At 45.0% G+C, this 27264-nt stretch overlaps 1 protein-coding gene across 4 annotated transcripts in view; it reads left to right on the top strand.

Annotated features, from left to right (window-relative positions):
- The window catches only part of LOC121286452 (protein NipSnap homolog 1-like), a 79511-nt gene that overhangs the window by 44437 nt on the left and 7810 nt on the right, over window positions 1-27264 (top strand). For all 4 annotated transcript variants that reach the window (XM_041203573.1, XM_041203571.1, XM_041203572.1 and 1 more), the window contains 6 exons: window positions 3961-4094; window positions 4214-4259; window positions 6624-6718; window positions 9862-9932; window positions 12020-12160; window positions 20334-20365. In XM_041203573.1, the coding sequence (XP_041059507.1) occupies window positions 3961-4094; window positions 4214-4259; window positions 6624-6718; window positions 9862-9932; window positions 12020-12160; window positions 20334-20365 (519 nt within the window). The remainder of the gene's footprint in view (window positions 1-3960; window positions 4095-4213; window positions 4260-6623; window positions 6719-9861; window positions 9933-12019; window positions 12161-20333; window positions 20366-27264) is intronic.

The following is a 27264-nucleotide window of genomic DNA, read 5'->3' on the forward strand; positions in this document are numbered from 1 at the left end:
TGTATCTACACCACGTGGACTGCAGCGGTTCAAGGATGCAGCTCACCAGCACCTTCTCAAGGGAACTTAGGGACGGGCAATAAATGCTGGCCTAGCCAGCGATGCCCACATCCTTCTTGAAGACTCCCAAACTGACTGAGTAATGACTCCAGTCCTGTGCAAAGCCACATTTTATATATTATAATTCGGGCTTCTTCAGATTTATTTCCTTCTTGTAGGCTTCAAGCTTGTAAAGCTGGTTTCCCACCCAAAAGACTGCCAGCCTGTCAATCAGGCTGAGAGTGGGCGGAACCCAACAGGAAAAAATTAAAACATCCATGCAGTTAAATTCTTTTAATAGTTCAATAGTTCCCCAACCTCACAACCGTCTCCCCTTCCATCCCACCCCTCACCCAGAATTTACTTCCAAGATAAAATCCAGGCCATCATCTCTCCTTCAAAACCAAGATGTTTTACTTACAGAATGATCAGATAGTTTGATTGCACATGCATAAACAGTGCCAATGGTTTGCTACCTGTAGTGTCTGACAAAAGCCATGTCTGCTGAAGCTACTCTGATTAGATTATAAGAGCAAAATGCTGCAGATGCTGGAAATCTAGAACAAAAATACCTGGAAAAACTCAGCAGGTCTGACAGCATCTGCGGAGAGGAACACAGTTAACATTTTGAGTCCGTATGACTCTTCAACAGAACTAAGTAAAAATAGAAAAGAAGTGAAATATAAGCTGGTTTAAGGGGGGCCGGGTAGAGCTGGATAGAGGGCCAGTGATAGGTGGAGCTGGCCAAAAGATGTCATAGACAAAAGGACAAAGAGGTGTTGACGATAGTGATATTAGCTAAGAAATATACTAATGGGGATATTAAGGGTGGAAAGCAGGACGAGCAAGGTACAGATAGCCCTTGTGCGGGTGGGGTGGGGGGGAAATCGAAATAGACTAAAAGGTGGAGATAAAACAATGGATGGAAATACATTTAAAAATAATGGAAATAGGTGGGAAAAGAAAAATATATGTAAGTTATTGGAAAAAGGGAGATCCAAAAGGGGGTGGGGAAGAAGGAGAGAGTTCATGATCTAAAGTTGTTGAACTCAATTTTCAGTCCGGAAGACTGTAAAGTACCTAGTTGGAAGATGAGGTGCTGTTCCTCCAGTTTGTGTTGAGCTTCACTGGAACATTGCAGCAGGCCAAGGACGGACATGTGGGCATGAGAGCAGGGTGGTGTGTTGAAATGGCAAGCGACAGGGAGGTCTGGGTCATGCTTGCGGACAGACTGAAGGTGTTCCGCAAAGCGGTCACCCAGTCTACATTGGTCTCTCCAATGTAGAGGAAACTACATTGGGAGCAGCGAATGCAGTAGACTAAATTGAGGGAAGTGCAGAATGAAATGCTGCTTCACTTGAAAGGAGTGTTTGGGCCCTTGGACGGTGAGGAGGGCGGAAGTAAAGGGGCAGGTGTTGCGCCTTCTGCGGTTGCATGGGAAGGTGCCGTGGGAGGGGGTTGAGGTGTAGGGGGCAATGGAGGAGTGGACCAGGGTGTCCCGGAGGGAACAATCTCTGCGAAATGCCGCCGGGGTGGTGAAGGGAAGATATGTTTGGTGGTGGCATTATGCTGGAGTTGGTGGAAATGGCGGAGGATGATCCTTTGAATGCGGAGGCTGGTGGGGTGATAAGTGAGGACAAGGGGGACCCTATCATGATTCTGGGAGGGAGGGGAAGGTGTGAGGGCAGATGCACAGCAGCTGGGCCGGACATGGTTGAGGGCCCTGTCAACCACCGTGGGTGGAAAACCTCGGTTAAGGATTAAGGAAGACTTGTCAGAGGAACTGTTTTTGAAATTGGCATCATCAGAACAGATGTGACAGAGGCGAAGGAGCTGAGAGAATGGGATGGAGTTATGTTGACATATTGTAATTGTTTTTTGTACTTGGGTAACTTCAGACACATATTGGTTGGTAATCCACATTATTAGCTTGGATGGTATTTTTTCCTGCTATTAACCAAATAAAAGTGCAAGAAGAGAAGGCAATTTCCTAGCATGCATTTGCTGAAAGCAATTTTGAGGGAGGTATCTTAAAATAACATATTTTTACAGCTAAGAAATGTTGCCCAAAGAGAGGAACCATTAATTTTTGACAAAATATAGTCCACTGTTACCAAAATAACCTTTTTAATGTTAGGGTAAAGCAAGTGCTTCTATTTTAATTTCCCAACATTAAATTAACTGTCAGAAGAATGGAGCACAGCATGTATGTCAGAGCACACATGTTGTTTGATCTTGGAGCCTGTCTGTTTGAAATCAGTCTACATTATAATAAGACCTCTAACTGTGTGTAACATTTGGCTGATGCTAACCTTGCACTGGTAACTACAGTATAAGTTGAACTATAGAGAAGGATATCTTCCAGATTAAATATATCAAAATGGGGATGTTACTGAGTCCTTAACACTCTACATGTGCAATATAACCAAACTGGATGACTAGCCATCTTACAAAAACAAAAATACCTGGAAAAACTCAGCAGGTCTGACAGCATCTGCAGAGAGGGATACAGTTGACGTTTCAAGTCCGTATGACCCTTCATCAGAACTAACTTACAACTTATTTGTTCCTCTCCTTTCAAGCATTTGCTGTGATTACATTCCTGATTTCTGAAAAGAATAATACAGAATTTGCCATACTTCGAATTTTGACAAGGAAAATATAGCAAGTTCTCAAAGAGGACACCATTTATTTTTTTCATTAAATATCTCCAATGAATGTTGTGCAGTCAACTGCATAAATACCATAAGAATCTTGCTGCGCTGAAATTTCCTCTCTTATTCCTGCTAATCTTCAGATACATTATCCTAATTGCTTCTCCTTCTCCCTTCATTGTCGCCGTTGTAAAATTGAGACTTATTCCACCATTTTCTGCTCTAACCCATTTTCCTCGAATCTGTAAACTGTGAAATTCCTTATGTGCCTCAATCTTATCTTCTTCCAATAATCTAGACTTTTAAGTGGTGACTTTGCGATGCCCCCAAACTGTGAGGTTCCACACTGGGAACTTAATAAATGACCCCTTAAAGCCAAGACGTCCAGCCACCTAAACATACATTTTTGATTGCCTTATCCTTTATCTCATTAGTTTTTACTTTGCTGCACTAGGGGATTATCCTCTTAAATAACTTTCTCAACGATAAAAAGATGATAAGTGCTAAGCATGCAAATCCTGCTTCGTGGCCCACTGTCAAAGCCAATTTAAGCTGGCCACCTCATATAAAAGTGGATTGGGAGTGGTGGGGGAGAGCATGCATCTGTGTGACGTTATACTTGTCTCTCACTGTAAAGCTCAAGTCCAAAAATGACCCTGTCACCCTATAGTGCTTGGAGCTGCATGTTTATTGCCTGAAGTATTTTCCATTTGTATCTATACACTGTAGGACAGAAGCAGCCAATAATTACTTTTCTCTGTTTCTACATAAATACACATTAGCCAGAATTTTACGTCCCACGGGGAGGCAGTGCCCGACCTGAATAGGCATGAAATCACGCAAGATGATGTCGGGCGAGCGTCCTGACGTCATTGCGCACTCGTGCAATATTTCCCTTGGCGGGCACGCCCAAAAGTCGGAAGAGTGCCCGCCGACAATTAAGTGGGAGATTAAGCCCATTAATGGCCCAATTGTCAGTGATTTTTCGTGGCCCGTCAAACCTTACAGCTGGCAGACGGGCCAATCAGGCAGGCGGGCTTTACATTTTTGATGAAACCTCATCCAAGGGCGAGATGAAATCTCCGTTAGGATTTAAAATAAGAAAAACTACCTGGGGATTTTTTTTTATGAGGCCTGTTTTCAGGTGCTTGATTGTGCTGCATTGACATTCTTTGCAGCATTTTTGGATTTATCTTCTTATTTGGAGGTCTGCAGCTCCGACAAGTGCAAAATTCAGGCCATTAACTTTTATGTGTTTTTTTTTCAGGGCAAATAGCAAAGGACAGCAACAGGACAAAGGGTGGTTTCGATCATTATTTGTCCACAAAGTAAATCAAAGAAAAGATGCTCACTCCAATCTTCTTTCCAAAAAGGAGACCAGCAGCTTGTATAAAATGCAGTGTGAGTGCAAACCATTTAGTCCACATCTTTAATCACCATATAGTCCACATCTTTAATCACCATATTAAAAGTCAACTGATGGTTCAATTCATACTGAAAGCTTTTTCTTCTTATCTTAGTTCATAATGTGAAGCCAGAATGTCTGGACGCGTACAACAGTTTATCGTAAGTTCCCTACCTCTTAAACAAAGTCACCGATTTTCTTTATACAGTCTCTTAAGCAGTACATTCCCGCATTTTGTGTTGTCACTTTCTATTCCTCATACTAGCATTTCCTATGGTTGCTGATTCTCTTATTTTGAATTAAGTTAGTCTTCTTAAACGTAAGGCCCAATCCTCCAGCATAGAAACACTTCCTACATGCTTTTCTGGGCTATATAAAACATCTCAGAAATAATTAACCAATAGTTGCTTTATGCTGGAGCTTGTTTAGGTCAGATTATAAATGACCGCTAACTGGCTCCTGATGTTCGCATTTGTAAATCCATCTCCCTTATCCTGGTGGCAGAGTCATAAATCCAGTTTTTTGTGGTTCTTTTTTTCAAGCTGAGGAGCTGGATTTAGTAGGGTGATAGAGTGCCAAGCTCCGAGAATGTGACTTAAATGAGCACCATATTATAAATCAAATTATAATGTTTATCCAATTATTAGGATCCAGTCTTGAGCATACACAACACTAAACAGAAATAGGAGGTATGCCATTTTCTTTCAATTTCAATAACACCAATCATTGTATATTCATAAAATACAACAGGTAAATAATTTCTTGACTTGGCCAAATAGAGTACAGCAGCAATTTGCCACATGTATGTGTATGGTCAGTTCTGCATGCTGTTTAATTATCCTATCCTGTTTCTTCACCTTATTTTATAGGAATGCTTTCATTTAATTACTAAATAATTAATTGTATTGCAATTTAAAAAGTAATCTTTTGATGCTCTCTACCCCCACAAACACCCCTCTGGATAACATTTGTTCAGCTACACTTGTGTGCTTCCCACACCAAATAGCTTAGTCTTTTTTTAATAGTTGATCTTGAGCTTTGAATCATGCTGTCCAAACCATCTCTAGTTGCCTTTCATAAACCACTGCAGTCCTTGTAGTGATGTTGACTCCTCAATCATAGGAGGAAGAGAACTCCAACTTGAGCCAGTGATGGTGAAGCAACAGACTTATATGTGTGGGTCATTTTCTTGCCCTTACTGCTTTTTTTTTCTTAACCAGCTGATTTACAACTTAGTTGCTTTTGAAAGTACTCCAGAGAACATTAAGAGTCACTGACATGTTGTGAAACTGGGGAATACATGTTAGTACACAAGATGGGTGAAGACCATTTGCAAATCAGTTGGATTTTTATGGCACTTTGGAAGTAGCCTACAAATGACTAATTTTCACAACTTGCTGTGGCAAGATTTACACAATCTCTGTGTTGCTAAGCTATTGTTCCAGTAGTTGCCAGTGACCTTTGCCTTTCCTAGTTGTATATGGCGGTATGCAAGTTTTATCTAATTTTTCTCACTTGACTCGCTCCAGCTGGTTTACACAGAGGTAAATTACTGTAGTTCCCTCACAGCAAGCAGCAGAGAAAGGAACACTCAGGTCCTGTGAAAACTTAAGAGTGCATGATTGTTTTCAAAAGTCTAAGGATGATTTTTTTTTGTATTAGCTAAGAAGCATGGTGCAGTGAAGAAAAGGCATTATAACCTGTGGGAAGACTCGTCTGTTTGCAGTTGCATAAGTTGCTTTGATGTCAACTCCTTGTGCTTCAAGGGATGCTTATTTATGTCCAAAAAATTTTACCATCTGCCTTACTGAATTTCAGTAACTTATTACTTCACTCAGAAAATGTAGCACCACTTCTTCATAGCCATGTGTTCTAACCTTAGCGCTATAGACCACCTAACCCTTCACGCCCTCTGAAAAAAAACCTTTGCACGAAAGCCTGTTAACGTTCTTTGTGGCTTTGTTTTCTCTTCAAGTATTAGTGACCATATTATTTTGTGCCGTCCTTATTTCTACAAGTATTAGACTAATTGATGGTAAAACTGGAGCTACATCCATTTTTCTTTATTGGATGTGGGTGTCACTGGCCAGCATTTATTGCTCAACCCTAATTGCCCTTGTTCAGAGGGCATTTTTTAAGAGTCAACCACATTGCTGTGGGTCTGGAGTAGACCAGACCTTCCCTAAAGGACATTACCAGGTGGGTTTTTTACAGTCAAAATCATTAGACTTTTAATTCCAGATTTTTATTGAATTCAAATTCCACCATGGCGGGATTCAAACCCAGGACCCCAGAGCATTACTCTGGATCACTAGTCCAGTGACAATACCACTATGCCATCGCCTCCCCTGCAATTAGTAAGGGATTGTATACTTTTTGGAACTAACCTCTTCATTTTTTAATAAAATGTGAAGACCCAGTAGATTTTATAGTAGGTACTCGGCTCCACTTAAAGATCCATTTGCTGAGCCTAGATTTAGATTGTTTCCCTTTTGATGAAAAAAATTCTTTGTTCATGACCACAGGGGGCAAATATTGCAAAAGCTACACAATGATCCTGACTACCCGTGTGAGATCGTAGGGAGCTGGAATACTTTGTATGGTGAACAGGACCAAACGGGTAAGGCTGCCATTTAGCTTTGATTGAATCTGTACCCAACTTTAATGTTTCCTCATATTCTCTCTTACCTTTAACAGCCCCAACCACAGTCATTCTTCGGTTGTTATCATTTTTGGCCTCACTAGGGTAGATTTTCAACATGCTACTCAAGCCTTTGCGCATTAGCTGCCTATTATAGAAACTGTCCAGTTTTCATTTCAGTCAAAACCAATGGAAATTAAAATCAGGTGGTTTCTATAATTAGCACTGGTCCACAATACTGGGTTTTACACCCAGACATCGAGTAAGAAATCTACCCCACTAGTCCCCAGAGGCTAAAGCTGTCTCCAGAAAGATTGACCTTCTCTTTCATACCAAACACTCCTTTTCCCTTTAGCAGTTTGTTGAAGCAGATGACTTGAAGACTGCTTCCATATCTGCCCTTATCCCTCCCTCACCCATCTAAAGATAAACATATAATGTTGGTGTGAGGTACGTGTTGCTACTCTTGGCTCCAGCCACCATCCTTCCTTTCCGTGTCACAGCACTTCTCCCCTTTCTTTACCTTGTTGATACTTTACCCATGGTTCGCCTAAATTTTCCTCGCCTGTTTTTCGTCTTCAGATCAAATGGACCTATTAAAACTTCAGAAGTACACACCTGAGCTGTGAGTCTGCAGTGTATCACGAATTTGCTTGCGCTACATGTCATCAGATAGTAAATTACCTGACGCAAGTCCATGTACTGCAAAATTGCACCTCTTGAGATAGCATTGAGTTAAATAGAAACACAAAGTACTGGAAATACTCAGCAAGTCAGGGAGCCTCTATGGAGAGAGAAATAAAGTTAACCCAAAGGCTCAAAGAGCTGAAATATTGGGCTGAATTCCCCTCAATGTGTGGTGACAGGCTTGGAAGCAGAAAAATAGGAGGAGCCACATTGGGACAGCTCCAGAAACATTCCAAAGAGTAGGATGGAAAGCTGTTTGGCTGCCTGCTCTACGAAGGTGGGCAGGCAAGTTGCATATTTGCATTTGACATTCGAGATAGCTCCACCATTTTGATGACAGCAGAGCAACACCCAGCCTTGCCGGTGTGTGGGGAGGCCACCAGCTTAATGAAAGCAGCCCTTCTGCAGCAGGCTAGAGAGCATCTGAGCCAGAGGCCCCCACTGCCACAGAGAGAGAGCTGCATTAATAAAAGGCACCGATCCAGCTATTTAATTATTGATATCAGGCCAGCAAGAGTCTCTCCATGTTGAGGCACTCTCAGTCCCCAACATGCCTGAGCAGTGCCCGCCTCTCCTGGCGTGACTGCCTAGGCTCCTGTGCTGCTGGCAGCATCGTGAACCCACCCACTGTTCTTAATAGGATGGCGAGCTCTGAGGTGGCCAGTTAGGATGCCCCCTTCTGGACGGTTGCAACACCTGACTGGCTGCCAACAAGTGTGGTCTCAGGACCCCTATATGGTCCTGGCACCGGGGTGCCAAAGCCCATGGGAAAATTCTGTCCATTAACACTGTCTCTCTCCACAGATGCTGTCTGATCAGCTGAGCATTTCCAGCATATTCCTGGGCTCTTGTTAGTTGCTTGACAACTCCTTTTATGATTGGATAGGCAGGACTGCAGAGATTTGATCTGATCCATTGATTGTGGAATTGCTTAGCTCTGCCTGTAGAATGCAGCTTCTGCTAGTTAGCATGTAGTCCTGTGTTGCTGCTTCATCAGTTTGGCAACTCATTTTTAGATATGCCTGGTGCTGCTCCTGGCATGCTCTCCTATACTTCTCATTGAACTATGGTTGGCCTTTGTTTTGATGGGAATGGTAGAATGAGGGATATGCCAGGCCATGAGGTTACAGATTATAGGTGTATACTACTCTGCTGCTGCTTATAGCCTGCAACGCTTCATGGATTTGTGTTTTGTGTAGCTAGATCTATTTTGAATCTACCCCACTTAGTTCAGCAGTAGTGCCACACAACACGATGGAGGGTGTCCTCAGTATGAAGATGTAATTTCACTCCACAAGGACTGTGAGGTGGTCATTACCACCAATACTGTCATAGATAGATGCATCTGTGACAGGGAAGTTGATGAGGGTGAAGTCAAGTAAATCTTTCTGACAGATATGTCCATGAGGATTCAGTCAGTAGTGGTGCTACCCAGTCACTATTAGTGATGGACATTGAAGTCCCCCATCCAGAGTACATTCTGTGCCCTTGCTACCTTCAGAGCTTCTTCCAAGTTGTTCAACATGGAGGAGTACTAATTCATCAGCTGAGGAGGAAAGTAGTTGATGCAATCATCAGGGGGTTTCATTGCCCATGTTTGACCTGATGTCATGAGAGCTCATCAGGTGTGCAGCCGACGTTGAGGACTCCCTGGAGGCTGTATACCACTGTAATGTCATCTCTGGTGGATCTGTCCTGTCATTGGATCAGGCCATACTCAGGGGTGATGATGGAGGATTCTGGGACATTAACTGTCAGGCATGATTTGGTGACTTTGACTACATCAGGCTGTTGCTCGACTAGTCTGCGAGACAGCTCTCCCAATTTTGACACAAGTCCCTAGTCAGGTGGACTTTGCAGGTTTGGCTGCGCTGTTTGTGCCTTTGTCATTTCCATTTCCTAGGTCAATATTGAATGGTCATCTGTTTTATTCTTCTTAGACTTTATCATAGCGGTTTGATACAACTAAGTGGCTTGTTTGGCCATTTCAGAGGGCAGTTAAGAGCCAACCAGATTGTTGTCAGTCTGGAGCTGAATGTAGACCAGACCAGGTAAGGATGGCAGGCTTCCATCCTTAAAATACATTAGAGAATCAGGTGGGATTTTTTTAACAACAATCTGATAGTTTCATGGTCACCATTACTGATACCAGCTGTTTTATTCCAGATTTCTTTAATTAACTGAATTTAAATTCCCCAACTGCCACGGTGGGATTTGGACTCATGTCTACGGATCAGTGGTCCGGGCCTCTGGATCATTAATCTAGTGACGTAACCATTACGTTACCGTACTTCAGCAAAGATTCATCATCGTGAAGGAAGTCCTCAAAATGCCGTGGCATATAATTTATTATTGAGTATTACCAAATTTCTTCTTTCATACTGTAACACCTTTTTTTGTGTACACGGCAAATTTGTCATTTTTATTTTGCACAGTGCATTTGTGGCGGTTTTCTGGTGGTTATCCTGCTATGACAGATGCTATGGAGAAGCTATTACAGAATCAGGTAATAGATGAAAGCCAATCCCTCAGTCATCCAGACTCAGAGAGTTAAACTTAGTTTCATTTTATACAGTCAACATTAGTCTGTGCACATGCTTGTATCTTTCTAATCAGTAGCATGTAAATGAGCAACTGTGCATTCGGAAGAACAATGGGTTAAGACACATATGCTCGTGCTAATGTGACCTGTGTTACTGTGTATTTTCTGTGACTATAAGACGTTCCAAGGTTAAAAATTACTGACGTTTTTAAACAAATTTCAGGCCACCAGACATCACTGCTGGTACGGACAACTTTATCCTCCTCAAACTCACTGCATCAAGTGGGCACTCCGTCGTCCTCCATCATTTCACCTCCGTGACAGTGCCTTAGCTTAGTTCCATATCTCTTAACCAATTGTAATATGTGCATCTCCTGCTGGCTTGTTCTACATTGGCTTTTCCTCCTGAAAGTGCATGTACACTTCAGGTGTGTCCCATGTTCCACCTGTGGACCTTTTTCTCATCAATATGCTGCCAATTTGTGACATCATCCATAGGTACAGGATCAGCTTTCATATGTATATTGATACCCAACTCTATCTCTGCATCACAACCCTTAATTCCACCAATGTTCTTTCCAGCTGCATGTACAATATTAAGGCATGGATGAACTTTCCACAATTAAATATTGATGAGTTTGGAGGAAACATGTTCTCCCATTTAAAAAGCCCACACTCTGGTCCTTGATTTCATTCCTCCCTCTGGCTGTTCACTCAGACTTAACCCTTGAAGCCTGTCTGACCCTAACCTGAGCTTCAAACCCCATATCATAGCCACACAGATCTGCCTTTGGCTATCTCTTCAACATTACCACACTCAGCTCCTATTTCATCCAATCCTCATCCATAATATCATTTCTGTTATACTTAACCATTTTAATATTGTCCCAGTATATCTTGGTCTCCCTACATCCACTTGTCCTTCGCAACATCCATTGGATCCCCAACATCCAAATCCATGCCCTCATCTACAGGTTACTTCTCCATGTCCTATCCCTCGTCTGAAAATCTCCCTTATGTGCCAGCACTGGCCTATTGCTTTCCTGAAACATTGGGGTGCATTTTACTGAAACATGGTGGGGGGAGCCTACCCATAATACTGACAGCTACCCCACAACAACTTAACACTGCGAGAAGCATTCATTGCTTTAAGGCGTGACTTCCAACCACTCTCTCAGGAGAAAGTCCCATCTTAGAGTGCTGCCAGCCCCATCGGATTGGCCAGCAACTCTCTACCCACAGCAGCATCAGCTGGGAGCAGTGGCCACGGCTGGAACAACAGGCAGGCTCACCACGCCAGGGACCCCAGGTAAGCCTGGGGTCAGGGTGTCAGCGAGGAGATTGAGGGGCCGGGTTCAAGTGGTTGGGGAAGGTTAAAGAGAGGATGACCGTTTTTGTGTGGGATGGGGGTGGTGCCTCTGATTGGCCCATGGGGCCTGCAATGGAGGTGCCCCCACCTTGCCCAACACCAGCCCACACAGCTAAAGCGTGGGCCTGCCCCCATCACGGGTAAGATAGTGGCTGGGGTGTGATGAGGCCTTTAAGGCCACTTAAGAACCTGAAAATGCCAATGGTGAGCTGGCCACCTAATACCTCCCCCCATGCCCCATAAAATTTCAGTAGGTCAGGGGTGGGTAGGTATGCGGCAAGAAGGCCACCTGCTGGATTTAATGTGCCTCCCACCTTCAAACAGAAGCGTATAATCCAGCCCATTGTTCCTCTACAGCCATTCTGCCCCTAAACACCAGAATACTTTCCAAACCTCTCTGACTTGTTACCTCCTTCACAATTCTCCTGAAACCCTACCCACCCGATCATGCTTTCAGTCTAATTGGTCTGCCAACACTGCTCAATATCTGGTTTCAATTCTCTGAACTGATTTGGGATGTGTTATTAAGTTGAAAGTGTTACATAAATAAATGCAAGTAGTGTTTTTTTTTACCAGTTTATTGGAAACCTTGAGACTCTTTCTTGTGTATTCAAGTTTGAGCATCTGGCTACTAGTGTTCAAAATTGTGGCTTTGGATGATTGACTGTTTTCCATGTTTCAGGAATATTTGGAATACCGAAAGGAGAGGAGCAAGATGTTACTGTCTCGTAAAAATCAGTTACTCTTAGAATTCAGTTTCTGGAATGAACCATTACCAAGAATGGGGCCTAATATTTATGAACTTCGGACATATTATTTAAAGGTAGGTCACACCAAGAGAGAATTTACTGTCCATTACCTGGTAGGAATCAGCGGTAGTTTTAAAAGGTAGGGAAGTGGATAACTGTTTTAGGGAACTGGCACAGATCTGATGGGCTGAATGGTTTCCTTCCATTCTGTAAAATCCTGTGGCTGTGAATTTCCTCAGAGTGCCTGTGCATCAATTGAACATAAGTAACTGAGAGAAAAACGAGAGATTTTTCAGCTGAAAAAAACTTTTTCACACAGTGAGTGGATCGGGTCTAGAATGCACTGCCTGGAAGTGTGGTGAAGGCAGGTTCAACTGAGGCATTCAAGAAGGCATTAGATGATTATTTGATTAGGAACAATGTGCAGAGGTACGGGGAAAAGGCAGGGCAATGGCACTAGGTCATAATGCTCATTTGGAGAGCTGGTGCAGACACGATGGGCCAAATGGCCTCCTTCTGTGCCATTAAAATTCAGTGATTCTGTAAAATTCCTCTGAAATTCTACTCCTGTGTACACATTGTGATGCAGCTTACATTGAATTTCATCAAATATAGTAGGATTTCTTTAGAGGTGCACCAGTAAACTGGAAATTTGAGCAGCTAATATTAATCAGGTTTTGGTATTGAGTTGGGTCGCCTCTTTTTAAAGCATTATCACCCTTCTCCATCATCATCGCTATCTAATAACATGGAAACCTGGATGTTCATCTCTGCCTGTCTCACTCCCTATGAGAGTGACTTGGGGTGACTTATTCCTTTTTTCAGTCCCTTCCCTTTAGAGAAGCAACGACCCCGCACTCAATATCTCCCCATGGAAGATATCAGCGTGTGACAAATTGTGGAAACAAACTTCTTTCTGACCACTCTTTCATGGCACCTGCTTAAAAAAGTGAATCAGAAAGGTTGCAGTATTTCACCAAGAAAATCGCAGTGGCGGGGGTGGGGTGAAGGGAATTTTTGTCAACAATGATTCGCCACCTCTGTTTGAAATTACAAATAGGAGAGCATATAATAAAGAGAGGTTGTGTGTATGTGTGTGTGTGTGTGTGTGTTTTGTGAGTTGTGTGTGGGTGTGCCTGAGTAAAAATATTCCACTGAGGGCCCACAGCACAGAGCTAATATTACATGTACTGTTTCTATTAACAAGTGACTAGCTGGTCACCATGTGGCCTGGAAACCCTTACTGACTGGTGCAGGAAGACTTGGAGAAAGAATAAAAAATTATTTTTCTTTATCTCTCAATGCACCAGCTTAACCACATGCTCAAACTCCATGGGAGAAAACCGGAAATGCTGGAAATACTCAGCAGATTGGGCAGCATTTGCAGAGAGATAAACCATGTTAATCTTTCAGGGGGTTGATCTTTAGTCAGAACTGGAAATGTTAGACATAGTGACAGGCGTTTCTCTTTGTAATTCTCTGCCCCACTCCCACCCTGACTTCTCTGACCTCAGCCTCCCACACTGTTGCAATGAAACTCAATGTAAATTGGAGGAGCACCTCATCTTTTGATTAGGCACTTTACAACTTTCTGTACTCAACCCTGAGCTCAACAATTTTAGAACATAACCTTTGCCCCTGTTTTTCTTTTTTGGATAGCACCTGTTGGTTATCATTCTGCTATTCCCATTTACACCTGCGCTAGACCCATCTTTTATTTCTTTATTTGTCCCGTTACCATTTCCTTCTGCCTCTTACCATCATCCCTTTTGTCATGTGATCTCTCCTGCCTTCCACCCTATCACAGACCTTGCCTTTTTTCTCCTTTGCTGTTCCCCATCACGCCCAGCCATAGTTCCCCCCACCCCCCCCCCCAACCAGCATGGTCCTTGCCTCTATAGCCTGTTTAAAACTTGTTTCTATCGCAAACTTTTCCAGTTCTAGTGAAAGGTCATTAATCATTTGGCCAGGTCTTCCAATGGTGGCAGTGCAGCATGTATCGCTGATCTCTGCTGACTGCGGAAATCATTGTGCACTTACCTTAATGTGCATTTGCAGCCGGGACTTCCGATCCTGGCTGCAGCAGTCATCCTTCAGTGCAACCATCCACAGAGAAGACTGGCAAAGAGAAGCAGCACAGAGGACATGCCCCCTTTTTACAATATCAGCTGCCATGTTCAGGTAAGGCTTTATTGGTCTAAAGTCTGTCAGAGGTGTTAGTGGGTTCCTGAGTGAGTGGGTTCGTGAGTGGTGGGATGGGCAGAGGTAGCCAGGTTGGGGGATGGATAGTCAGGACGGGGGTGTTGTTAGTGTAGGGCATGAGAGTCCCTTGCAGAGTCTCACTCAGGCTTGAAGCCATGCTCTGGATAAACAGGAATAAGGTGTGAAAACAATTTTTTATTAAACAATTATTTGTGGTCAAACAAGGAAAGATAACTTTATTAAAAAGAAAGGAAGGAAGAAACAAGACACTTTGTATATATATTAAAAGAAAGGAAAAAAGTCAGCTTTATTATGGGCAGAATTTTCTGGATGGTGGGGGGGGGTGGTGCGGATCTGATCACCGCTCGCGATCGGGTCCGTGCTGCCATTTTATGCGGGCAGGCCAATTAAGGTCCACCCAGCGTACTTCACGACTCCTGTGCATGGCGGGAGTGGGCTGGTAGCAATGGGCATGCTCAGCCCGCCAGTTCCAATGGCGACACAGCAGCCTGTATAAAGGAAGGCCTGGCAGCCTTGTAAAGTCCAGAGGGTTGGCCATCAGGACAGGCCAGGCTGGAGGGTAGGGCAGGGGACCAGTGTGCCCCTCGTTTTTCTGATGACTGCCTTGCTGCCCTCCTTGAGGAGGTGGCAATTTCCACGGAGGTGCTGGCTCCCCAGAATGGGAGGAGGAGACCCCCCACATGACTGGGAGGAGGCGGTGAGCTTCCACGACATGGTGCGGTGCACCTGGATCCAGTGTCACAAGAGCTTCAACGACTTGTTGGACTCTGGAAGGGCAAGGGTAATGTTGGCATTAGCCACTTAGCCCAGCAGGTCGGCTTACCCCCTGCTTCCCCCCCCCCCCCCAAAAGTCTGAGTGTAGTGACTGTATTGAATCATTGATGGCATGTGTCCTTTGCTGGGTGGGCCAGCAGATATTGCCCCTGCCGAGATCACCCTCAGAGGTTGGTGATGAGGTGGGTTCTACGCCCGCAGCATGTGATACACTGAGAGACACACACGACTGTTTTGGGGTCAACCTGGAGGAGCTGCAGTGCTGGAACTCCAGGACATGCCAAAGTCAGGGTGATGACATGCTGGGAGGGGAGCTTCAAGGTGGCTTGGCAGCAAACCATCTGCTTCCCTCTGCACTCCATGTGCTTGTACCTCCTTGCTATGAAAGGATATGCCGTGTGGTGCCTAATGTGATGTAGGCAGCATGTGGCCAGTGGGGGCTGGGCTTTGTGTGAGTGTTCAGCAGCAGCGGGGTGTGGAGGCTTTGGAGCCATGATATGTCCCACTCTGGTTGGGGTGGGCCGTGTGCAAAGAGAGTCCATGTACAATTTGTACAAATCAGTGCTCTTCTCTCATTTTCAGGAGAAGAATGCTCATAATGCTGCAGAACGGGTGAGGACGGGTGGCGGCCAGGCGCAGTTAGCGATTCTCAGCCAGTTTGAGCAGGAGGCCCTGGATGTGCCCAGGTCCACTGGTGTCGGTGAGGCTGGGGTGCCACAGCCAGGTATGTATGCCCAGCAGTGAGGTCAGCATCGTTCTCCCAACAGCCATGGCAGTGCTGAATGTTAAGTGATTTAATTTTGCAACATGGCTTGACCATTGCTTATGGAAGGATGAGCGCATAATGATCTGGGGCACAGGGATGCACTTTGTCATTGTCTCCACGTTAACTGATCCAATACCTTTGTTCTTTCAGCATCAGCGGAGCAGGGCCGGGAGGGGGAGCAGCAGAGGCCCCCTCTCACACCTGAGGGTCCTGAAGTTTCACAAGTGTCACACCATCTCTGCGAGGCAGGCACCAGAGCAGATACAAGCACCTTGGTGGGAGTTAGAACATCGGCTGGTGTCCCGGGGCACAGCAGTGAGGGCACTTCACAGTCACTGGAGGAGCTGGCAGAGGCAGAGAGTGGTCATTGCATCAGCAGTCGGACGACTGCAGGGGACCAGGCACATGCTCAACCGATGCCTGATGATGTGCTTCTGCAGTCGTCCGCGACGCAGCAAACACAGGAAATGCGGCCGGGTTTGCGGGAGCATCAGGGGGAGATACATGAGGCAATGCTTGGATTGGTCTCCGTGGTGGAGGATTCTACGCTGAAGCAATCATGTCCAAGCGCCATGTGTCCTTCATGGAGAGAATGGCGACTCTCATGGAGAGCCTCCTCCAGGAGACCCATGAAGGCTTCCTGGGGATGCACTCTGAGCAACAAGCCCTCACATTGGCATTGACCTCAGCTGGTCAGTGCCTGTGTGGGAGATGGTGTGGTGGACACCAAGTTTCCCAGCTCAGTGCCCATCCATTCACAGTGAGCAGAGAGGTCCAAAACGATCTCATTTCGGTGCAGCAGCTGCCTGTCGTCTCTGCGGGCACTTCTCAGGACGCTCCGGATGAGGGCGGCAGCTCCTCAGTTCCTCTCCCAGTGACTGTAGCATCCAGTGAGACTGCCACGACTGGGTAGATGCCGGATGTGGAATTGGCAACTCCGTCCCAGGCGGGGCCAGCACATGCTCCACGGGCCAGAGAACGACCACCAAGGTCATCGAGGCCAACAGGACAGCAGAGTCAGCAGGCTGTCTCAGAGAAAAAAACAAAAAAACTGCGGATGCTGGAAATCCAAAACAAAAACAGAATTACCTGGAAAAACTCAGCAGGTCTGGCAGCATCGGCGGAGAAGAAAAGAGTTGACGTTTCGAGTCCTCATGACCCTTCGACAGAACTGTCGAAGGGTCATGAGGACTCGAAACGTCAACTCTTTTCTTCTCCGCCGATGCTGCCAGACCTGCTGAGTTTTTCTAGGTAATTCTGTTTTTGTTTTAGGCTGTCTCAGATGCCACTCCCAGCGATGGGGCAGCACCAAGACATAGCACCCGGAAACGTAAACATAAGGCACCTTAGGCACACCACAGGGTTTATCACTGATGCTTTTGTGACCATGGCTGAGGGTGCCTCTTCTGCATGTGTATTATTTCCAAAAATGTTAGGAGTGCTTTGTGGGACATTCAGCTTTATTAACAAGGCCTTTAGTTCCTAACCTGGAAAATTTGACACTTAGGTATCGAGTATGGAACCTACAGCCCAGGCTTGTCCTGGTGGTTCATCTGTGGTGTGCTAGCTGAAGGTTCACTGGATTAAAGCCTCCAGAGTGTCCCTGCTTCCCTGGAGTATGCCCGGGTCAGCGTCTACCCCCTCAGCATTTCCCTGCGCGTGCTTATCCTCGGACTCACTGCTGGACTCATCGTGTGCAGCTGCAGCCAATGCGTCAACGTCTTCATCGCCCACAGCATCCCCCCTTTCCAGCACAAGGTTGTGGAGAGCGCAGCATGCAACCATTATCACTGACACACGATCTGGGAGGTACTGGAGTGCGGCCCCCAAGTGGTCCTGGCATCGGAAGCACATCTTGAGAAGACCGATGGTTCTCTCCACCACAGCCCTTGTGGAGGCGTGGCTCCTATTGTACCGCTGCTCAGCTTCTGTTCTTGGATGGCGGAGAGGCGTCATGAGCCACCTTCTGAGGGGATAGTCCTTGTCACCCAGCAGCCATCCATTCAGCAGGGCTGGAGCACTGAAGAGCCCCGGCACCTGGGAGTGTCTGAGGATGTAGGCGTCATGGGAGCTGCCTGGGTACCTTTACAGACCTGCAGAATCAGCATCCTGTGATCACGCACTATCTGCACGTTCATGGAGTGGAAGCCCTTCCTATCGACAAAGACACCGGGCTCACCTGCTGGTGCCTTGATGGCCACATGTGTACAGTCTATAGCACCCTGGACGTAGGGGAAGCCAGCAATGGCCGCGAAGCCTCTGGCTCATTGTGTCTGGCTTGCCTAGTCTTAATGGTGGTGGATGAAGGTCAGTGCACGCCTGAACAGAGCATTTGTAACCTGGGAGACGCTGCAAAGATCACCCACCAAGCCCTGGAAGGAGCCAGAGGCATAGAAGTTGAGGGCGGCTGTGACCTTTAGAGCCACTAGCTTGGGGTGTCCACCCACACAGTTAGGGGAGAGCTCAGGCCCAATCATCTGACAGATATCGTTGACTGTCTCCCTTGAGAGACGGAGCCTCCTTCGGCACTGCACCTCAGACATATTGAGGTAGCTGCTTCGCCGCCTGTATACCCTGGCAGCTGGATAGTGGTGTCTTCTGTGACCACTTCCGCCTTGGTCTACCTCTTGGCCCCGCACCCCTTGTGCCTGCGCCTGTCCTCCCAAAGGTGGCTCCCCTGAAGATTGAATGTGCACTCCTGGCCTCCTCCCCCTTCTAGCCCTCTCTTCCTCCTCAGAGGAGGTGCCTCTAGTGGAGAGTTCAACTCCCATTCCCAGGCTATAGGAAGGCTTCCTGAAACCTGCAGACCCAAAAAAGATTCCTCACTGCAGAGTGCTGAGCTGAGGGTTAAGAGTCCAGACAAAGCAGCTGGTATGCGTTTTGAAGGATTGCAGATCACACAGGCAAGTTTCAAAAACTTTGAAAAATCAATACTTGAGAGAGGACACTCGCGACCCCAGTGAGCCCTCTTATCCCGCCCGTGGATGATGTTTATACAAACGTGCCCTGCCCGTTGCGCCTGTGCGCAGACCTGAAGATCGCACAGGCCCCGAAAAATCGGCGTCAATTGGTGAGTCGAGGGCCTTAAGTGGCCCGTTAATTAATGATATGATGACGATGATATCCGCTGCGCGCCTGCCCAACCAAATATCGCGGTGTCGTCGGGAAGCTCACCCGATCTCACCGTGCATCATATTACACGCGGACATGTGGGAAAATCCTCCCCTATAGCACAAATGGTTTGTTCAAGACAGTTCCCAAAATGGTAAAACAACCCCAAATTAATCTGTTCGCGATAGTTCCCTAAAATAGTACAATTCCCTTTGGTTCATACATCACCAGGTGCAGATTTTTCTGTTCAGCGAGTGGGGGCGCGGCCCACTCGCTGACACGTAAAATGATGTGGGGATATGTCGGGCGTGCATCCCGATGTCAGCCTGCGTCATTTAGATTTTCAGTTCGGCGGGCGGCCAGCTGAATCGGCTGCGCGCCCACCGAACTGTCAACGGCCTATTAAAGCCATTAAAAAACTAGCTAACATGATCAGTGGACCTGCCGGTCCAACCTTAAGGTTGGCGGGCAGGCCGGGAGCCCTGGCGGGCTTCAGAAAAAACATGAAACCTCGTCCACGGGCGGGACTTAATGAAAGCACAATCACAACGTCTACAAATTAACTTTTAAAAATTCAATACAGGCTTAATACAGGTTCTTTTAAAATCAAGAGCAAGGCAGGAATTAATTGTAAATATATAAACTTGGAAAAATTAGTCATTCCAGGCCTCAAGCCTCCAGTAGTCAGGTCATTAGGGGGAAGGGGGGCAGGCGCTCTGTTTCTCTCTCCAAAGATACTGCCTGACCTGAGTGTTTCCAGCAATTTCTGTTTTCATTTCAGATTTCCAGCATCCACAGTATTTTCCTTTTCTATTAGTATTAGCTCAATGTGCAATTTGTCTTTTCTCCACATCGCATACACAAAGCAGACCATCAAAGTGGCCCAAAAAAATCAGTGTATCTATTAGGGTCGTGAATAGCTGAATCTATGTGTTGCATTCTTAGCTGTAAATTAAGGTGGGTATGTTTTAATTTAGTAAGATGGGGTGAATAGCTTTTACTCCTGTTACTAGGACTCAATACCTTAGTTGCTTAAAGGGAGTCATTTTATTCCAGCAATTATCAGATGTTCGATGAAGGTTTAGGAGGAATGTGAGAAAAATCTTTTTTACCCAGAGGGTGATGATGGTCTGGAATGCACTGCCTGGGAGGGTGGTGGAGGCGGGTTGCCTCACATCCTTTAAAAAGTACCTGGATGAGCACTTGGCACATCATAACATTCAAGGCTATGGGCCAAGTGCTGGTAAATGGGATTAGGTAGGTAGGTCAGGTGTTTCTCGTGTCAATGCAGACTCGATGGGCCAAAGGGCCTCTTCTGCACTGTGATTCTGTGAATCTAATATCAAATGTGATTTATTTTTTCCCCTTTGTAGCCAGGGACCATGATTGAATGGGGAAACAACTGGTAAGTAAGTGGTTTACAGATCTATTAAACTTAAATGGGTTGTAATTGTTGTTTAACGTTGATCTGAATGTGGAAGGTATGTGTGTAATTTGACACATCTAATTGCAGCACCAGCAACTTGTTCCAAACTAATACTAATGTCAATGGTAGGTGTAAACTATAGGCTAGGTGACATGGAGAAACTAAATACTTTCTGTTCATGGTTCATAAAATCTCATCAAAATGAGGTGTGAATGTGTAGTGTTCCAAGATTTTTTTAAAATTAATTTGTGGGATGTGAGCATCACTGGCAAGAGCAACATTTTTATCCATCCCTAATTTCCCTTGAGCAAGTGGTGACTTCTTGAACTGCTGCAGTCACTTGAGATACTTCTACACTGCTGTTAAATAAGATGTTCCAGGATTTTGACCCAGCAACAATAAAGGAATGGCAATATAATTCCAGGTCAAGATGCTATGTGACTTGGAGGGGAACTTGCACACAGTGATATTCCCATGCGCCTGCTGCACTTGTTCTTCTAGGCAATGGAGGTCATGTGTTTGGAAGGTGTTGGCAAAGATGCCTTGGCGAGTTGCTGCGTTGTATCTTGTGTATGGTACACACTGTTGCCGTGGTGCATCAGTGGTGGAGGGAGTGAATAATTAAGGTGGTGGATGGGGTGCCAATTGAGCAGTCCCAGATGGTGTTGAGCTTCTTGAGTTGTTGGAGCTGCACCTTCATCCAGGAAAATGAGGAGTATTCCATAACACTCAAGACTTGTGCCTTTTAGATGGTGGAAAGGCTTAGGGAAGTCATGAGTGAGTTACTTACTGCAAAATTCCCAGCCGCTGGCCTGTTCTTGTGGCCACAGTATTTATGTAGCTGGTCCAGTTAGGTTTCTAGTCAATGGTAACCTCCAGGATGTTGATGGTGGGGGATCTAACAATGGTAGTTGGTTAGGTTCTCTCTTGTTAGAGATGGTCATTGTCTACCACTTGTGTGGTGCATATGTTACTTGCTACTAATCAGCCCAAGCCTGAATGTTTATTATGTTGGCTCACCAGGGGACAGCGTTTCAATTAATGAACACTATGCCTTTGGATTGTATCTTCACAGGTTTGCTTTGAAACAATGGGGCTGAAATTCAATAAGGATTCCAACAGTTTCATCCTAAAACTCAACAGGACACAGGTGGAACCCCTGCAGAATTTCAGCCCCAATGTAATTGTTTCTTAGAGGACATGTCAAGTTTTCGCTGCAGAGTTCATAGAAAGATAATCCCTGTGGTATTTACAATCTCTACAAAATATTTCCTTTGGCAATAACTGTAACTGTTTTGATAAAAACTTGCAACTTTTGGATCAGGAAAGTAAATAGCAGTCACCAAGCAAACGATTTGGCAAAAGAAACAGTATCGGGGTTGAGAGCTATAAAGTGACTGATGTGCCAGGCCCATTTATGCATTTCCATCTTGGAGTAAGTGATATCGACCTACACTCATTAGTAAAAAAAGAGGAAGCAACTCATTTCCTTAACATGATATCAAAAAATATTATCTGGAAAAACTCAGCAGGTCTGGCAGCATTGGTGGAGAAGAGCACAGTTGACGTTTCGAGTCCTCATGACCCTTCAACAGAACTAAGTAAAAATAGGAAAGGGGTGAAATATAAGCTGGTTTGGTGGGGGGTGGGGTTTGGGACAAGAAGAGCTAGGTAAAAGACCAGTGATAGATGGAGATAACCAAAAGATGTCACAGACAAAAAGACAAGGAGGTGTTGAAGGTGGTGATATTATCTAAAGGAATTAAGGGTAGAAAGGACAAACAAGGTACATATTGCCCTAGTGGGGGTGGGGTGAGGTGAAGGAATCTAAAAAGGCTAAAAGGTAGAGATAAAATAATGGATGGAAATACATTTACAAATAATGGAAATAGGTGGGAAAAGAAAAATCTATATAAATTATTGGAAAAAACAAAAAGGAAGGGGAAGAAACGGAAAGGGGGTGGGGATGGAGGAGAGAGCTCATGATCTAAAATTGTTGAACTCAATATTCAGTCCGGAAGGCTGTAACGTGCCTAGTCGGAAGATGAGGTGCTGTTCCTCCAGTTTGCGTTGAGCTTCACTGGAACAATGCAGCAAGCCAAAGACAGACATGTGGGCATGAGAGCAGGGTGGAGTGTTGAAATGGCAAGCGACAGGAGGTCTGGGTAATGCTTGCGGACAGACCGAAGGTGTTCTGCAAAGCAGTCACCCAGTCTGCGTTTGGTCTCTCCGATGCAGAGGAAACCGCATTGGGAGCAGCGAATGCGGTAGACTAAGTTGAGGGAAGTACAGGTGAAATGCTGCTTCACTTGAAAGGAGTGTTTGGGCCCTTGGACGGTGAGGAGAGGGGAAGTGAAGGGGCAGGTGTTGCATCTTCTGCGGTTGCATGGGAAGGTGCCGTGGGAGGGGGTTGAGGAGTAGGGGGTGATGGAGGAGTGGACCAGGGTGTCCCGGAGGGAACGATCCCTACGGAATGCCGCCGGGGGGGGGTTATTAATTTTGCTTCCAATTTCCACCCCTCCATCATTTTCACATGGTCCATCTCTGTTCCCTCTTCTTGTCCCAACACCTCCTCCCTCTCTCACCCCCCCCCCACCCCCCCCCGCCCCGCCACCTTAAACCAGCTTATATTTCACCCCTTTCCTATTTTTACTTAGTTCTGTTGAAGGGTCATGAGGACTCGAAACGTCAACTGTGCTCTTCTCCGCTGATGCTGCCAGACCTGCTGAGTTTTTCCAGGTATTTTTGTTTTTGATTTTGCTTTGGATTTCCAGCATCCACAGTTATTTGCTTTTATCAAAAAATATTGTGGTGAGTTAGTTGCTTGTAGCTCTAATAGAAGGAAATGAAAGAAAAACAGCTGGTTTTATCGCTATGCCTACTCTCTCCGGTATTGACAAATGAAAATAAAAGGGCTTGGTATTCTAGCTTCTCTAGTTGCCAAAGAGGTGGAATAAATAGCCTATTAATTCTAGAGCTAGTGCTGATTCAAGGTGGTATTTTTCAACAGGCACACAGGCATGCTTAATATCAGAGTTGTAGATAGGCTGATTTATTGAGCAGAGCAGAAAATTGACTGATTCGGTAACCTCCTTTAAGCTTGAGTCTGCCTAAAATCCCAAGTCATGTTGTGAAGCAGCACATTAACTGTATTGAGACTCAATTATCAGCTTTCCTGACTGACTTGCGGAATGGAAGGGGGGGGATCCAGCCTGAGCTGGATGAAACAGGTCAGGCTGCTGCCTGGGTAATGAAACACAGATGGATCTTCACTTTTGTGGTGCAGCAGAGATTGGGCTACACCCAGGTACTGTAGTGAAAGCTTACTTTAGGAGTGCCTTTATTTTAGATTCCCCATGAAGTTTAAATCCCTGCTTGTGTTTATGAGTGAGTCAGCTGGTCAAAACTATGAAAATAAAAACCACAAAGCCACAAAAACTCTAAACCTGTCTCACTTGCCTTTATTAACATTAGCCCATAGCTCATTTCAGTCACTAATGGAGTAATCAGGTCAGTCATGGCCTTAGCAACAATCAATGAGGTAGTGCAAACATGACATAAATAGAATTGGCACTTGTCACCTATATCAAACTAAGACTGTTTTGTTCTTAGTTGAGTTTCTGTGACAAGTGAATATTGTACATATCCTAATTATAATCTTCTAAAGTTCTCTCGATTCAGGAACTGTTCCTTCAGATTAGAAAACTGTTCATGTTACTCCACTATTTAAGAAAGATGCGAGAGGGAAACCAGGGGATTATAGACCAGTTAGCCTAATGTCTGTTGTCAGGAAATTGTTAGTCTCTATAATTAAGGTTAGAGTAACCGGACATCTTGAAAAATTACAGCTGATTCGAGAATCAGGATGCATTTGTAAAGGATATGTCATGCCTAATGAATCTAATTGAATTTTTTTGAAGAAGTGACTAAAGCAGTCGATAGGGGAATGTCAATGCATGTTACTTATATAGATTTCCAGAAGGCATTTGGTAAAGGCCCTCGTAAGAGACCACTAGCAACAGTTGAAGGTAATGGAATTGAAGGCATATTATGGACCTGGTTTGAAAATTGCCTTTATGTCTACAGGAATAGAATACAAGGGAGTAGAGTCAGCTATACAAAACCCTGGTTAGATCACATCTGGAGCAGTTCTGGGCATCATACCTTAGGGATGATATATTAGAAATGGAGAGGGCATAGATTTACTAGAATGATACCCGGACTCCAAGGCCTGAATATTGCCGTGGGTGGGTGGAGGCAGGCCCGACATGCCGACGCAAAAAATGACGCAGGATGACGTTGGGCGTGCGTCCTGACATCATCGCGTGTTAGTTAGATCTTTCGTTTGGCGGGCACAGGCCAGAGGCGGCTGCGCACCCACTGAACTGTCAAAGGCCTATTAAGGCCATTAGGGAAGTAATGTAGATAATTCACAGCGCTGCCCGTCCAACCTTAAGGCAGGTGAAGAGCCCAAGCGGCTTTCACGCTTTTCAGGAAACCTCATCCACGGCCGCGATGAGGTTTCCTAAAGGTTTCATAAAATTATTAATTCATCTTTGCGCAATTCACAAACTTGTCCCAGCTCATGTGACAATGTCATATGAGGGGACATATCTAAATAATTTTTAACATTATTATTTATAAACTTTTATTATGTGCTTAATCTCCTTGAGGCAGCTCCGTGCCTCAGGGGGATTTCTGCGCTTTTTTGCGTGCAGGCCCCAACTCTCCCTCCTCCCCCCGCCCTCACAGATAGCGCTGAGTGATACCTGCCATGCTTCACGCTGGGCGGGCCTTAATTGCCCCGTCCACGTAAAATGGCGGCGCACAGCCAATCGCGAGCTACGCGCTCGCTCCCACCCAAGTTTCTGGCCCCAGGTTTAATTTATGAGAACAGATTACACAAACTAAGATTGTATTTTCTGGAAATTAAAAAGATTAAAGGGGATGTGATCAAAATTAAAGGGAACAGATAGGGTAGATAGTGAGAAATTATTTCTGCTGGTTGGGGAGCCTAGGACTATGGGGTGTAGTCAAAAAATTAGATCCAGACATTTCACGAGTGAAGTTAGGAAACCCTACTACACACAAAATGGTGATAGAAATTTAGATTTCTCTTCCATAATGGCAACTATTGCAAGAGCATTGGTAAGTGTGAATCTGAGAATGATAGATTTTTATTAATCAAAGATATTAAGGGATATGGGACAAAGGTGGGTATATGGAGTTAGGTCACAGAGCAACCATGATCTCATTGAATAGCGAAACAGATATATGGGGCAAAATGACATAACCTGTTCCTGTATCCGTACAACCCTGGGATTCCAACCAGAACACACCCAGTTGAGAAGTAGGTGTTTTGCATCATGGGCTGCCTAACTAATGTCATGACTTGTGCTATTTTGCTTTCTGATATTTTTAAATACAAAGAAACCGGGCATTCATCAAAAGCTTTACCAATCTTGTTAAACATTGTATATTAATACAACCTTTGTAACAATGACACTCCTTTATTTTAAAACTGGTTGTTCTTGTTTCAGTTCCTTTTTTGTTACCATCTTGTCAACTGTGTACTTAAGTGAACTGACAAAAAGAAAAAGAATTGGCTACATTATATAGCTGCTCTGCTGCTGCATTATCTTTTGGATTATTTAAAACAACTTGCAATTATAATAATGCCATTAATATTGAAAAATAATAGAGCTTCACAGAGGTCTAATTAAAGAATAAATATTCAGCCAAAGAATTAGATATTAGGGGGTGACCAAAAGCAAAGGGATGGTTAAAAATTGTGGGTTTTAAAGAGGATCTTAAACGATGAGAGGAAATAGGAGAGGCAGAGGGGTTTAGCAAGGGAATTCTAGACTTTGGGCTTTAAGTAGCTGAAGGCATGGCCACCAGTCAACTGGAGAGATACAAAGAGTCCAGAATCAGAGGAACACAGAGGCAGGGAAGGCTGGGATGGGGGAATTATAGGGCTCTGGGTAGTTACAGAGATAGGAAGGGTTGGAGGGATTTAAACATGAAGATGAAAATTTTAAATTCAAGGCGCTATTGCAGATGGACTTGTTGCGAGATAGGATACAGCAATAGAGTTTTGGAACTGCTGATGTTTACAGAAGGTGACGTTTGGTGTGTTGGCCAGGAAGATTTGGAAGCTATAACACATGACTACTTGCCAAACAGCATAAGCAGCAAGTGATAGACAAAGCTAAGCAATTCCACAACCAACAGACCAGAACTAAGCTCTGCAGTCCTGCCAAATCCAGCCATGAATGGTGGTGGGCGATTAAACAAGTCACTGGAAGAGGAGACTCCACAAATATCCCCATCCTCAATGATGGGGGAACCCAACATGTCAGTGCAAAAGATAAGGCTGAAGCACTTGCCACAAGCTTCAGCCAGAAATGCCGAGTGGATGATCCATCTCAGCCTCCTCCGCAGGTCCCCAGCATCACAGATGCCAGTCTTCAGCCAATTTGATTCACTCCACATGATATCAAGAAATGGCTATAGGCACTGGATACTGCAAAGGCTATGGGACCTGACAATATTCCATCAATAGTACTGAAGACTTGTGCTCCAGAACTTGCTACGCCCCTAGCCAAGCTGTTCCAGCGCAGCTACAACACTGGCTATGTGGAAAATTGCCCAGGTGTGTCCTGTACACAAAAAGCTGGACAGATCCAACCCAGTCAATTACCGCCCCATCAGTCTACTCTCGATCATCAGTAAAGTGATGGAAGGGGTCATCAACTGTGCTATCAAGCAGCACTTGCCTAACAATAACCTGCTCATTGACACCCAGGATCACTCAGTTCCTGACCTCATTACAGCCTTGGTTCAAATGTGCACAAAAGTGCCGAACTCCAGAGGTG

The sequence above is a fragment of the Carcharodon carcharias genome, chromosome 13, assembly GCF_017639515.1.
Source record: "Carcharodon carcharias isolate sCarCar2 chromosome 13, sCarCar2.pri, whole genome shotgun sequence".
NCBI lineage: Eukaryota > Metazoa > Chordata > Chondrichthyes > Lamniformes > Lamnidae > Carcharodon > Carcharodon carcharias.